This window comes from Pleurodeles waltl, chromosome 9 (assembly GCF_031143425.1).
Source record: "Pleurodeles waltl isolate 20211129_DDA chromosome 9, aPleWal1.hap1.20221129, whole genome shotgun sequence".
Lineage (NCBI taxonomy): Eukaryota > Metazoa > Chordata > Amphibia > Caudata > Salamandridae > Pleurodeles > Pleurodeles waltl.
The window spans coordinates 1,081,731,769-1,081,746,087 of NC_090448.1; the positions used below are offsets into that span (position 1 = coordinate 1,081,731,769).

Below are 14,319 nucleotides of genomic sequence, written 5' to 3' on the forward strand. Positions count from 1 at the left end.
AACCGAGGCCAACAAGTACTCCAGGTCCATCGGTGCCAAAAAAACAGCTTCGAAGCCGAAAAAGCATACCCACACAGAGGAGCATGGACTTTCAAAACAATTAAAATAAAGCCTTACATTTGATGAGGAATTGGCACAAATGGAGGATTTCGATGAAAAACAGGCCAGGATACAAATCCACAAAGACACTTGCAAGATCCTCACAGCACCTCCTCTGAGAACAAAAAGGAATTTGGCCTTCCATGGACATTTGGACACTGACCAGCCAACGGCTAAAGTGCCAAAAACAAGAGAGAAATCTCTGCCTCCCCAGTTTTCTCCTCAACAGTCTCCTCCTCATTCTCCTCAACTAACTGTCTCCCCTCCTGCTACACCCACTGCACAGTCTCCATCACACACTATGCAGTCACAACATGACACAGACCCATGGGATCTCTATGATGACCCAGTTTCAGACAATAGTCCAGAGTGCTATCCATTCAAAGCCATCACCACCTGAGGATAGCACCTCATATACACCAGTTCTAGCTAGGCCAGCGGCATTTCACAACGTGACCATGCACACCGAACCTCTGGAGGACAACTTCTTGTTCAACACATTGACCACATACCAAAGTCTACCCATGCTTCCCGGTATGCTAAAACATGCGCAGCAAATATTCCAGGAACCAGTTAATGGAAGTGCTATAACTCCAAGGGTAGAGAAAAAATATAAGCCACCACCCTCAGACCCCATTTTTATCACACAACAGCTGCCCCCAGATTCCGTAGTGGTCAGCGCAGCAAGGAAAAGTGCTAACTCACAGTCCTCTGGAGATTCACCCCCTCCAGATAAAGAAAGCATGAAATTCGATGCTGCAGGGAAAAGGGTGGCGTCACGGGCAGCCAAACTGTGGCGTATAGCTAATTCGCAGGCCCTATTAGCCAGGTACGACAGGGCTCACTGGGAATGAGATGAAGGACATTATTCAGTATCTCCCCAAGGACCAACAGAAGAGAGCCCAGCAGGTAGTAGAGGAGGGACAGGTAATAACAAACAAATAAGATCGGCGCTAGACTCCGCAGATACAGCCGCAAGAACTATTAATACGGCTGTCACCATTAGGCGACATGCATGGCTCAGGTCATCAGGATTTAAACCTGAAATCCAGCAGGCTGTCCTCAACATACCTTTTAATCAACAACAATTATTCGGCACACAGGTTGACACAGCCATAGACAAAATGAAAAAAGACGCCGACACTGCCAAAGCGATGGGTGCGGTGCGCTTTATTCATCCCAATACAGAGGCTCATTTCGAAAGCCTCAATATAGGGGAGGCTTCAGACCCCAACCATCCGAGCCATCTACCTCGCAAGCCAAGACCTCTTAACAGACACAATACCAGAGAGGGGGGTTTCGGGGATCCTACTGAGGACAATTCCCCAGATCAAGAGGAAAATACCAATCCTCCAAACAACCCACTAATAACAGTGACTTTACCACCACCTTCCCTCACCACACTTCCCCTGTGGGAGGAAGACTGCAAAAGTTTCATCACAACAGACAACTGGGTACTATCCATTATCCAACATGGTTACTGCATAGAGTTCACACAAATTCCTCCAGACATTCCCCCAAAAGCGCACAAACTTCCATCTCAGCACATTTCAATGTTACAAACAGAAGTACAGGCACTATTACTAAAACAAGCCAGAGAACGTGTGCCGCATCATCAAAAAGGGACAGGGGTTTACTCCCTGTACTTCCTTATTCCCAAAAAGGACAAAACATTAAGACCAATATTAGATCTCAGGACTCTCAACCTCTACATCCGATCAGAACACTTTCACATGGTAACACTACAAGATGTAGTCCCACTGCTACAACAAGAAGATTTTATGGCAACACTCGATCTAAAAGATGCGTATTTTCACATACCCATCCATCCAGCTCACAGAAAATATCTTAGATTTGTAATACAGGGAAAACACTACCAGTTCAAAGTGTTACCTTTTTGGGATAACAACAGCCCCCAGAGTATTTACAAAATGCCTTACCGTAGTCGCAGCATACATAAGGAGACAACATATACATGTCTCCCATATCTCGACGATTGGCTAATAAAAGCCAACACTCAAAAACAGTGCCAACATCACACACGTTATGTAATAAACACCCTACACGCACTAGGGTTCTCAATAAATTACCAAAAGTCACATCTACAACCAGCACAAATTCAGCAGTACTTAGGGGCCACATTAAACTCCCAAAAAGCACTTGTAAGCCCAAGTCCACAAAGAGTGCAATCGTTCCACACCATATTGCCAAAAATCCAGCCAAACCAACACTACACTGTCCGATATGTCATGAAACTGTTGGGTATGATGTCCCAAACGCAAGATTACACATGCGGCCCTTACAACAGTGCCTAGCAAAACAGTGGTCGCAGGCACATGGTCATCTCCAAGATATAGTGTTGATAGACCGCCAAATGCACATTTCGCTTCAGTGGTGGAATCCCACAAATTTAAACAAAGGGCGGCCATTACAGACCCAGTGCCTGACGCCATTCTTACAACACATGCATCAATGATTGGATGGGGGGCACACCTCAACAATCACAATATTCAGGGACAACAAACAAACAATTTCACATAAATCACTTAGAACTGCTAGCAGTGTCCCTAGCACTAAGAGCCTTTCAACCGCTTCTTGCTCACGAACACATTCTTGTCAGAACAGACAATATGACAACAGTGTACTACCTAAACCAGCAGGGAGGAACCCACTCATCACAACTTTGCCTTCTAGCACAAAAGATTTGGCATTGGGCAATTCACAACAACATACACCTGGTAGCTCAATACATTCCAGGAAGTCACAATCAATTAGCAGACGACCTCAGTCGAGATCACCAACAAACCCACGAGTGGGAAATTCACCCCCAAGTACTTCACAAATACTTTCGTCAGCGGGGGACACCAGACATAGACCTGTTCGCCACCAACCACAGCGCAAAATGCTGAAACTTCGCGTCCAGGTACCCACACCCTCAATCCAAAGGCAATGCTCTATGGATCAACTGGTCAGGGATATTTGCTTATGCTTTTCCCCCTCTCCCGCTTATTCCATTTCTGGTCAACAAACTGTGTGAAAACAAACTCAAACTCATACTTATAGCACCAAAGTGGGCATTTCAACCATGGTACACCACATTGCTAGACCTGTCAGTAGTGCCACACATCAAACTCCCAAACAGACCAGACCTGTTGACACAAAACAAACAAATGATCAGACACCCCAATCCAGCAATGCTCAATCTGGCTCCTGAAATCTTAGAGTTTGGATATCTAAATCTTCCACCAGAATGTATGGAAGTGATTAAACAAGCAAGAAAACCTACCACCAGGCAGTGTTATGCAAACAAGTGGAAAAGATTTGTTTTCTACTGTCAACAAAAACACATAATGCCCCTAAACGCAACCATACAAGACACTGTAGGTCATTTACTCCATCAAAAAAAGCTAATTTAGCTTTTTCATCCATTAAGATGCATCTCACAGCAATTTCTGCTCATTTGCAAAATAAACAAACCAAATCTCTATTTAGAGTGCCTGTCCTCAAAGCTTTCATGGAGGGTCTAAAACTAATCATACCTCCAAGAACGCCACCAGTACCCTCATGGAATCTTAAAATTGTACTCACACAACTCATAGGTCGACCTTTTGAACCCATGCAGTCCTGTCAGATTCAATTCCTAACTTGGAAAGTAGCATTTCTAGTCGCAATCACTTCATTACGAAGAGTTAGTGAAATACAAGCATTCACTGTTGAAGAACCCTTTATACAAGTGCACAAACATAAGGTTGTACTTCGCACAAACCCAAAATTTCTACCTAAAGTCATCTCACTGTTTCATTTAAATCAAACAGTGGAACTTCCAGTCTTCTTCCCACAGCCAGACTCAGTGGCAGAAAGAGCACTACATACATTGGATATTAAAAGAGCTTTAATGTATTACATCGACAGAACAAAATCATTTTGAAAAACTAAACAATTGTTCGTCACATTCCAAAAACCCCATACTGGGAATCCTAGATCAAAACAAGACATAGCCAGGTGGATAGTGAAATGTATCCAAACTTGCTACCTAATAGACAACTGTTAATTACACCAAAAGCACATTCCACTAGGAAAAAAGGAGCAACAATGGCATTTCTAGGAAATATACCAATGACAGAAATCTGTAAAGCAGCCACTTGGTCCACACCTCATACATTTACCAAGCATAACTGTGTAGATTTTGTAGGAAGTTGGCTCTGTATATACTATTTCAAAGTAAGAAATAGTGTGCACAGAGTCCAAGGGTTCCCCTTAGAGGTAAGATAGTGGAAACAGTAGATAATTTGAATGCTCTATTTTGTGGTAGTGTGGTCAAGCAGTAGGCTTATCAGAGGGTAGTGTTACGCATTTGTTGTACACACACAGGCAATAAATGAGGAACACACAATCAGACATATTCCAGGCCAATAGGTTTTTATATTGAAAAATATATTTTCTTAATTTATTTTAAGAACCTCAGGTTCAAGATTTACAGTTAATACTATAAATGTAAGGTACTTCACTTAGATACTTAAGGAACTATGAATGAACACATACAGTCTTTGTAAAAATGGCAATAAGCTGTTTTCAAAGTGGAGACAGTGCAAAAATCAACAGATCCTGGGGGAGGTAAGTAAAGGTTAGTTTTGAAGGTAAGTAAAACACTTACAAGTCTCAGTTCTGGGGCATAGGCAGCCCACCGTTGGGGGTTCAAGGCAACCCCGAAGTCACCACACCAGCAGCTCAGGGCCGGTCAGGTGCAGAGGTCAAAGAGGTGCCTAAAACACTTAGGCGCCTATGGGGAACAGGGGTGCTCCGGTTCCAGTCTGCCAGCAGGTAAGTACTTGCGTCCTCGGGGGCAGACCAGGGGGGTTTTGTAGAGCACCGGGGGGGACACAATAAGGCACAGAAAGTACACCCTCAGCGGCACAGGGGCAGCCGGGTGCAGTGTGCAAACAGGCATCGGGTTTTAGATTGAAAACAATGGAGGGACCCGGGGGTCACTTCAACGATGCAGGCAGGTACAGGGAGGGGGGGCTCCTTGGGGCAGCCACCACCTGGGCTAGGCAGAGGATCGCCTGGGGATCGCTCCTGCACTGGAGTTCGGTTCCTTTGGGCAGTGTTGGTTCCAGGCGTCGGGTCCCTTGTTACAGGCAGTTGCGGTCAGGGGAAGCCTCTGGATTCTCTCTGCAGGCGTTGCTGTGGGGGTTCACGGGGGTCGTCTCTGGCTACTCACGGGTTCGCAGTCGCCGGGGAGTCCTCCCTGAGGTGTTGGTTTTCTGCAGGTCGAGCCGGGGGCGTCTGGTGCAGAGTGTGAAGTCTCACGCTTCCGGCAGGAAACGTGAAGTCTTTAAAGTTGTTGAAAAGTTGCAAGTTTGTTGCAGGGTGTTGAGCAGAGCCGCTGCTCACAGGAGTTTCTTGGTCCTGGGGATCAGGGCAGTCCTCTGAGGCTTCAGAGGTCGCTGTTCCCTGTCGAATGCGTCGCTGGAGCAGGTTTTCGAAGTTGGAGACAGGCCGGTAGGGCTGGGGCCAAATCAGTTGTCGTCTTCCTCCTTCTCTGCAGGCTTGTAGGTCAGCAGTCCTTCTTTCTTCAGGTTGCAGGAATCTGATTTCCTGGGATCTGGGGAGCCCCTAAATACTGAATTTAGGGGTGTGTTTAGGTCTGGGAGGGCAGTAGCCAATGGCTACTGTCCTTGAGGGTGGCTACACCCTCTTTGTGCCTCCTCCCTGTGGGGAGGGGGGCACATCCCTAATCCTATTGGGGGAATCCTCCAAACTCAAGATGGAGGATTTCTCAAGGCAGGGGTCACCTCAGCTCAGGACACCTTAGGGGCTGACCTGACTGGTGGGTGACTCCTCCTTGTTTTTCTCATTATCTCCTCCAGCCTTGCTGCCAAAAGTGGGGGCAGTGGCTGGAGGGACGGGCATCTCCACTAGCTGGGATGCCCTGGGGCGCTGTTGTTCCTGGCCACAGTGACAAAGGCACTCTCCCCATGTGGCCAGCAACAGGTCTGGTGTGTGGCAGGCTGGCAGGAACTGGTCAGCCTACACTAGAAGTCGGGTATGTTTTCAGGGGTCATCTCTAAGATGCCCTCTGGGTGTATTTTACAATAAATTGCACACTGGCATCAGTGTGCATCTATTGTGCTGAGAAGTTTGATACCAAACTTCCCAGTTTTCAGTGTAGCCTTTATGGAACTGTGGAGTTGGTGTTTGACAAACTCCCAGACCATATACTCTTATGGCTACCCTGTATTTACAATGTCTAAGGTTTTGCTTAGACACTGTAGGGGCATAGTGCTCATGCACATATGCCCTCACCTGTGGTATAGTGCACCCTGCCTTAGGGCTGTAAGGCCTGCTAGAGGGGTGACTTACCTATGCCACAGGCAGTGTGTGGTTGGCATGGCACTGTAAGGGGAGTGCCATGTTGACTTAGTCATTTTCTCCCCACCAGCACACATAAGCTGTGAGGCAGTGTGCATGTGCTGAGTGAGGGGTCCCTAGGGTGGCATAAGACATGCTGCAGCCCTTAGACACCTTCCATGGCATCAGGGCCCTTGGTACCAGGGGTACCAGTTACAAGGGACTTACCTGAGTGCCAGGGTTGTGCCAATTGTGGAGACAAAGGTGCAGTTTGGGGAAAGAACACTGGTGCTGGGGCCTGGTTAGCAGGGTCCCAGCACACTTTCAAATGATAACTTAGCATCAGCAAAGGCAAAAAGTTAGAGGGTAACCAAGCCAAGGAGGCATTTCCTCACAGATGTGTTAGCAACACAACAGGCCACAGTAGGACAGGCTGTACTAAGAACACTATTTCAAACAACTTCAACTCCTACAGGCTGACCACCACTTAAGGGAGGTTTACTGCTTTGTAGTCTATGCAAAGCATGTGTAACTGCAGCTACACATGCCATCAAACGGAAAATGTCACATACCCAGTGTACATCTGTTCGTGGCATGTTCCGCTGCAGATTCACATGTGTCCTCCCTGGAAGCCTGTAGACGTTTAAGTTACATTTAAAATGTGTGCATATGTATATACACCTCTATTCCATTGCATGGACATCTATTTCTTTACACTCTATCACTCCTACCTTCCCCTCTGCGGGAAAACAATCTAAGATGGAGTCGATGCCGATGCGCAATGGAGCCGAAAAGGAGGAGTCACTCGATCCCGTCACTCGAAAATACTTTTTTTGAAGAAAAACAACTTGTAACACTCAGAGCCCAACACTAGATGGCAGGACCTGTGCAAAGCATGGGGGAGAATTAATGAAACGGACACCAACTCAGACATAGGCTACAATAAGGAATCTGAAGCTGGAGGCGAAGCAGTTGGAGCATTGTGGACTTGCTCTCACTGTCATAGTCTCCACCTATCCTATGGTCAGTGTCCGAAAAGACAAGGAAAAAAAGTGTACCAAGTCAAGATTTCCAAACTCAAGCACTAGGTGGTGGAGTAAGGCAAGCTATCTGAATGGAAAAGAGTTCCTTACTGCAAAACTATTATTACAGATAAGTAACCAGTTCCTTTGATCCTTGGGTCTTGTGTGTCTGCTAGAATTGTGTGTCTGCTAGGATTAACCTACGGTCGGAGAGAAGAGGCACTTGTATGATGAGTGTGATCCATAGGACTTGGATGAAGTGCTCTATAGGTGTGATCTGTTGTCTGGTCAGACTGAGACCCTGAGTGGTTTCATAGAACTAGCAATTTAACTTAAAACAACAGAAAACGGAGGTTTTGATTCATGGTATTCGGCTTCTGCGACCTCGCAGAGCATGAAGTATAGTTACTTTGTTCTTTTGTTCTTGAACACTAGATAAAAACGAAAACTGTGGCACAGTGTGTGGAGTTTTACTATACCTACAAAAAGCAGGTGAAAATTGGCCGGAATGGAGCACTAATATTTGGTGATGTTGAACCGTTTGTAAGTGAGAGGACAACATATGAAGAAGCTGAAATCGATAACAAGGTAATTCCCCTTTGAGCTATGTATTCTGAATCCAAACATAATATTGAAATGATTGGGGGCTGTGCTCTTTAAGCCACAGTTTTCGAGTCTTGGTTCAGAATGCTGGCATACTAGACGTGGGTTGAAATATGAGCTTGGGAAGGTGCATTTTCAAGTATAGTAATAACTGCTGCTTACTAGTATATTATGTTAGGACTTTCACCGGGGTTCCTTGCCCCTAGTGACACAAGTATTGAAGACATGTTTGTTTTATTTATTAACATTTTAAATTAATGGAAAAACACCTAGCCTTTACCACCTTGCTATGTTTCATGTGTTTGTTCATATCAACCGTGTTCATCCAAGTAGGTTTTAGGATTGAAGAAAGTGAAAATCACTTTTATTGTTTACACGTGTTTATCCCATAATGTCTGTGTTGCAACATGATTTTAAACAACTTATTTAAGACGGTTCTCATTGCTATTTATCATAAGTCATTAAAAATCTCTCATAGTGATTTATAGACTTAATTGGGGTGTTGATTTCCGCTTGAAACTGTACCTGAACTGCTACATAGAAATTGAAGATTTTTCCAGCATTAGTAAGAGACACGGTTGCTAATATTTTAGCTGTGGTAACATCGACCTGACCACTTCGCATTTACCAAAGGCAGTGGCCACTCCTTTACACCCTTCTCTGAAATTGAACACCAAAACCGCGAGCATCATCCTGTGGTAAATATTGTACCAAACGGGAAGTGTGTGTGTGTGTGTGTGTGTGTGTGTGAGAGAGAGAGAGAGTCAAGTTCATGGTTACCAATGATTAAGTGATGATCTCTGTGTAATTATATTTAGTGTGACCCTTTGTGAGATCTGCATATTCTGAAACTGTTCTAAGTGGTCCTGTTAAGAGCCAGTTTCTCCCAGGATGATGGAGTTTACCAAAGAAGTAGTGGTGCATGGTGCTGCTCATGGTGAAGTAGTGTTTACTGAATGATCCAACCAGCTTTCTGACATTGATGTTAGATATTGGTAGTCTTTTTTGGGATGATGTCAGGTCGTATGTACTTCAGTGGTCAAAATGTTGAACTGAAATTGCTGGTTTGTTAGATCAGGACTGGTTAAATGTAGAAGGCGGGACAGTCCAAGTGGCACTCAAGAAATGTATCCAGTCCCCTTACAGTGGAGGAATTGGCACAGAAGATATTAGACTGTACTACTAAGCAGCACAAATGCTCCCAGTCATTAGGTTTTTGGAGACCGAAATGTCCAGCAGTGAGACTCGAAAGAAGCTCACAGAATGCCACAGGCCATGGCTGTATGGTGGTCTGACCCCAGTTGCCATTCTCCAAATAACAAGACTTTGGAATGCTGGCATATAGCCCTAAAACGAATGAGGTGGTATCATAAACTGACAGGTGGGACCCTACTGTGATAGGCTTTAGGCTTAGGGAGATCTCACAATTACTAGGTTTCAGAGCATGGGATGCCATTGGGACATCTAAATTGGGAGGTGTTTGGGAACATAACCACTTTATCCTTCGAAAAATGAATGACAATATACCAATTACACACATCACAATTCTATTTTTTTTTATCTACAACTGAAACAGGCCCTGTGTGTCTAGAAGGGATGGTTGAGCCCTATCCCACAATTCAACCAGTTGGTTTCAAAGGTCACAATGGAGCGTCTAGGGGAGATGGGCATAATATGCCTGTACAAATCTTTGGTAAATAACATCCTTGACTCTGTCAAAACTAAAGTGGAAATGGGAGCTGGATCTGGGGAAAGTAGAAAACGAGTACTGGATTGAAAGTAAGACAGCAACAAGCATGCTGGTGATACCAGCTCATCTGAGGCTTATTCATTTTGAATAATTTCACAGGATATGTTATAACTTCGATAGGGTATGGAGGATGGGAAGAGTGGTTAGTCCCATTTGCCACAGATGTAAAACTTCCAGAGGCTCATTTATTCCTGTGCTCTGGGAATGCCACGTCATACAGGCTTATTGTGCCAAAATCCTAAACATCGCAGGATGACGTTTGAAGGTAGCCCACAGATGGCCATATTGCGTATATTCCCAGAGTAGGACGGCCTGCAGTGGCAGAAACTGTTTAACGGATCCCAAAGAGAGACATTTTCCAGACACTGGAGATTCGCAAAGGGCCCCTCCCATACGCACTGGCTGCGAGGAATGGATTACTGCTTGATAGCAGAAATGCCAGTCCACAAATCAAAGGGATACTAACGGAAACATTCGAAAGTGTGGGGTGGGTGGTGGGATCGACTTAGTATCTGCCAGCTAACTGATAGCCAATGTTGAGTGGGATGAGTAGATTGGGGGAGGAGGGGAGGTGGGAGATGGAGGGAGGCACGCAGTGCACAAAGTACCATGGGTGCAAAAGCTGTATTTCTGTGCAGATTACCTTCTAAACAGAAATGTTATTCTGTATGAAAAATTTAAATAAACAGAAATTTAGTGAATAGTTTTGAACATCTTATAGCATTTTTTTAGGGATTCCAGCAGCCGATGGAAAGTAATATGGATGTTGAACTTCATTATAGCCTGATCATTCCAGGCGTTGTCATGCTTACTGGTTACTGTGATTAGGTTCAGAGGGATGTAAATTGTCAGGGTCTGTGGGTATGACCAAAGACCATTTGACCAAGATACATTAAAAGCAGGCATTTGTTTATGGGAACTTAAGGTTTCCCAAACCAGGTATTTAAATTATCATGTTTACAGGGGCTTGTATATTTTAAGTGAGCTCGGAGACATGGATAGAAAGATATCAGCAGATCTAGGATTGTATGTTTATATGTCGATAAGAAATGAGGAAGTGTAGTATCATATAGAAGAACATTGGACAAGTTGAAATTTGTATTGTGGAATCTCTAGACTGTAGTGGATCCTAAAGGCTGAGATCTTTTGTGGCCAGCTTCTGGTCCTCCAGTGTTCTTTATGGCATAGTGTCCCATAAGGATTTCCTAGCCTGTATGGCTTCATGTAGGGTTGATGAAATGTCATGTCTAGGCCAAGTTTCAGGGATATGGAGCAGGCTCCATTTGAGTTCTGAGATCAGATCATAGATGTTAATACAGTTCTTGTTCAAAGATATTTTGATTAAGAGAACATGTGCATTTAGGTAAAATAACTTCAATTGTAAGAGGAGGTTTGTAGGAAATAAGTTTGTTAGCTCAGGAGAAAGGAGAGGAAGAATGGTATCATTTTCTGAGTTAAGCCGAGCAGTTACATTACAGGGTTGGGAGAAAGAGCAGAAAGAGGCAATGCAAAGAAGTGAAGGCTTCAGTATGATAGATGTTTAAGGGTATATAAAGAATGTGAAGTTGAGATACGAAGAATGAGAGGTTGTTAGAGCAAAGGGAGATAAGCCAAAAGATAAGGTGGGCGTAGGAGGTAAATGAGAGGTCTGTACAACGCTTTAGAAAGCATGTGTGTTAGTGAGTAGAGGAGAATGGTAGGAATTATTGGGGCTGGGCTGAAGCAAAGATTTACAGATAAGAATAGAAAAGCATTGAAAACACAAATCCTCAGTTACTTTGTATCTGATGGCGTGATTCCCAAGGCGATTTGAAGCAGAAACATACGTGCCTAGCCTAAGGCTCAGTTGAAATCCATTAGATAAAGTTAAGAATCAGCCCTAATTAACCATAGATATCTGCTGAGTCAAACTAGGAATCTGTGCCAAAAACTAATTAAGATCCATTGATTGTAATGAGACACCTAAAATGATCAGTTTCGGGCAAATTAACCAATTAAAGCATGTCTTGACACCCCTTTGAAATGCATTAAACACAAAAGATGTGCTGCATCTGCCCTCTGAAATACACTGACACCGAAGAACCTTTTCTAATTTCCCCATTAAAATTTGCTGGCTGAGTGAGGGAGCTGCCGGAATGTCCCATTGAAATTCATTGTAGCTCGAGGAAACCTGATCCATTAGTATTCCGGATTTTCCTTTTCCCTAGGATCCTTTATCAATACCATTTTTCACAACAGTATTTCACCCTATGCTATAGGACTGCATCTGTTGAAATTCGGTTTGAGCACAAATGAGAGCAGGTCAAGATACTGAAAAATTGTCAGTTCATATCAGATAGAGACTTCTAGTTGCAGATTCCTTACCTCAGAATTTCCCCCAGACGTCAGACTGGATCTGGAGATTTCTTCGAGCTGTACCCTTGCGCGCAGTCAGGTGGCATCGGTTGACTCCGCATGCATCGTTGGCGTTGTGGTCATATAAAGGTTCCACCCCAGTACGCTGACGTCGGTTCGTTCATTTCCGTGCCAGCCTATGATTAGATCCGGAGAGAGCTCCTCTGTCGTTTTTTTTCTTCGTTTTTTTTTTTTTGACTGACTTTGACCGTTTTGTCAAATTCTTGACACTTTATTGGTGCGTCGAGCATGTCGCCAAAGACCGGTTTTAAGCCGTATGACACCTGTAACCAAATGATGTCTCTCACGGATCTGCACCTCATGTGTTTGTGATGCCTGGAGCGCGGCCACAACCCGAAGTCGTGCTCCGAGTGCTGGCGCATGAACCTGAAGGCTTTGAGGGAGCGGTCCCTAAAGCTCATGGAGGCCTGGTGCTCGCCTCCACGTCGCTCCCGGTCGAGAGGGAGGTCACAAGATCTCTCACGGAGCCATCACCACTCTTCTTTGTCCCGTTCAAAGTCCTCTGGTCATTCTAATCCCAAGAAGAAGACAAAACCTTCTTCGCCTTCACCCCATTGCTCAGATGATGCGATACGGGAATACCATAGACGCTCTAGGCCTCTGTCTTCAAAGCCTGTTTATGGCCGACTGTGCACCTCCCAGAGTTTCCTGGAGCTGGAGCCTGAGTTTCCAAGAGCTGGAGCGACCCCTGCCCAACTTAGGGAATTCTATGAGGCCATGTGCCTCATATTAGGGCAGAACGACCCCCCTATGACGCCTTTGGGCTCAGTGGGGTTTGAGGGGGCCCCCTCAGGTTCTGCACCAGCGGCTTTGGCTCCGGTAGGCCCCTCGTGATCTCTTGTCTGATCCATGTCTGCGCTGGTCATGGCAACGTGATCTCATACAGCGCCAGCAAAGACATTAGCACTTAGGATGTCGGTTGGGCCCACGATGGATGTCGAGCCCAAACTTATACCCAACTTCAACGAGGAGGCGGATCAACATCGCTTGACTCCGATTCTGTTTTCAGGGCCTTCATTCCCCAGGTAGGATCCTGACCCTTATTCTTATGACTACAGAGAGACTGTGAAGGGGTTGCTGGACCCTTTAGAATTCCAACTGAAAGACCCTGAAATGGACTGGGCACAGAATTGGGCAAAGCAGGTGGTCTGGGTACCTCTGCTGGCACTGGCATGCTTTCTCCCCCTACTGTGGCTACAGAGGAGGGAGCGTCATATTCTGTGGTGGTTGGTGAGGTTCTCTGCCTTGAGCTACCATCTGTGGCATTCAGGACTAACCTCCTGACTGAGGTGCTTCAGCCCTGGGGCTTCCACCTCAGAACCCCCCTACCTTTTAATGAAGCCCTCACTGATGTCTTTCTTGGTGTCTAGTCCAAATCCAGCACAGGGGCTTCTGTTAACAGGATGATCACCGCAAAACTTTCAACCTGCGCCGAACAACCCTAATTTCCTTACCCAACATCATACGCCTGAAAGCCTTGTCTTCCAGGCTTTTTATTCCTCTGCGCATTCACATCCACACCTCTGGATAGAGACTTGATCAGCTTGGGATGAAAATGTTATCTTCCTCCAGTCTGGTATTGCGGTCTGTGAACACTGCATGTCTTTTGGACCGCTATTCTCATACCTTATGGCAGAGGTTCCCAATCTGCGCCGTGGCACCCTGGTGCGCCTCCAAAACTACCCAGGGGCGCCACGACGTAAAGCCTCAATGTTCCCAGTGCAATTTCTTTAGTTTTTCAAGCTGGCTTTCAAACATGTTTTGCTAAGATGAAACTCCCTCTAGTACCACTAAATGGCAGTGCGACATGCAAAACAGCACAGGAATTGCTCCTATCTGTCAGAACAGTTAACACAAACTATGACCAATGCAGAAATAAAAACAGAGGCACGTGTTGGACTTAGGTATGTATGGTGTCACTTTTAAGGAAATTGTGGTATTGTTTTAATAATATATTTTATTTAATCCTGAAGGGCACTGTTTTTAGTCTTGTTAATGTTAGTTGGGGGGAAGACTTTTTAACATCTCTTGTAGTGTATGAATAAGTTCTTAACTATGATAGTATGGAACATGTTTAAT

At 45.0% G+C, this 14,319-nt stretch overlaps 1 protein-coding gene across 5 annotated transcripts in view; it reads left to right on the forward strand.

Annotated features, from left to right (window-relative positions):
• Positions 1-14,319, forward strand: part of MIDEAS (mitotic deacetylase associated SANT domain protein) — a 588,535-nt gene that overhangs the window by 547,289 nt on the left and 26,927 nt on the right. For all 5 annotated transcript variants that reach the window (XM_069208745.1, XM_069208746.1, XM_069208748.1 and 2 more), the window contains one exon: positions 7,908-8,060. In XM_069208745.1, the coding sequence (XP_069064846.1) occupies positions 7,908-8,060 (153 nt within the window). The remainder of the gene's footprint in view (positions 1-7,907; positions 8,061-14,319) is intronic.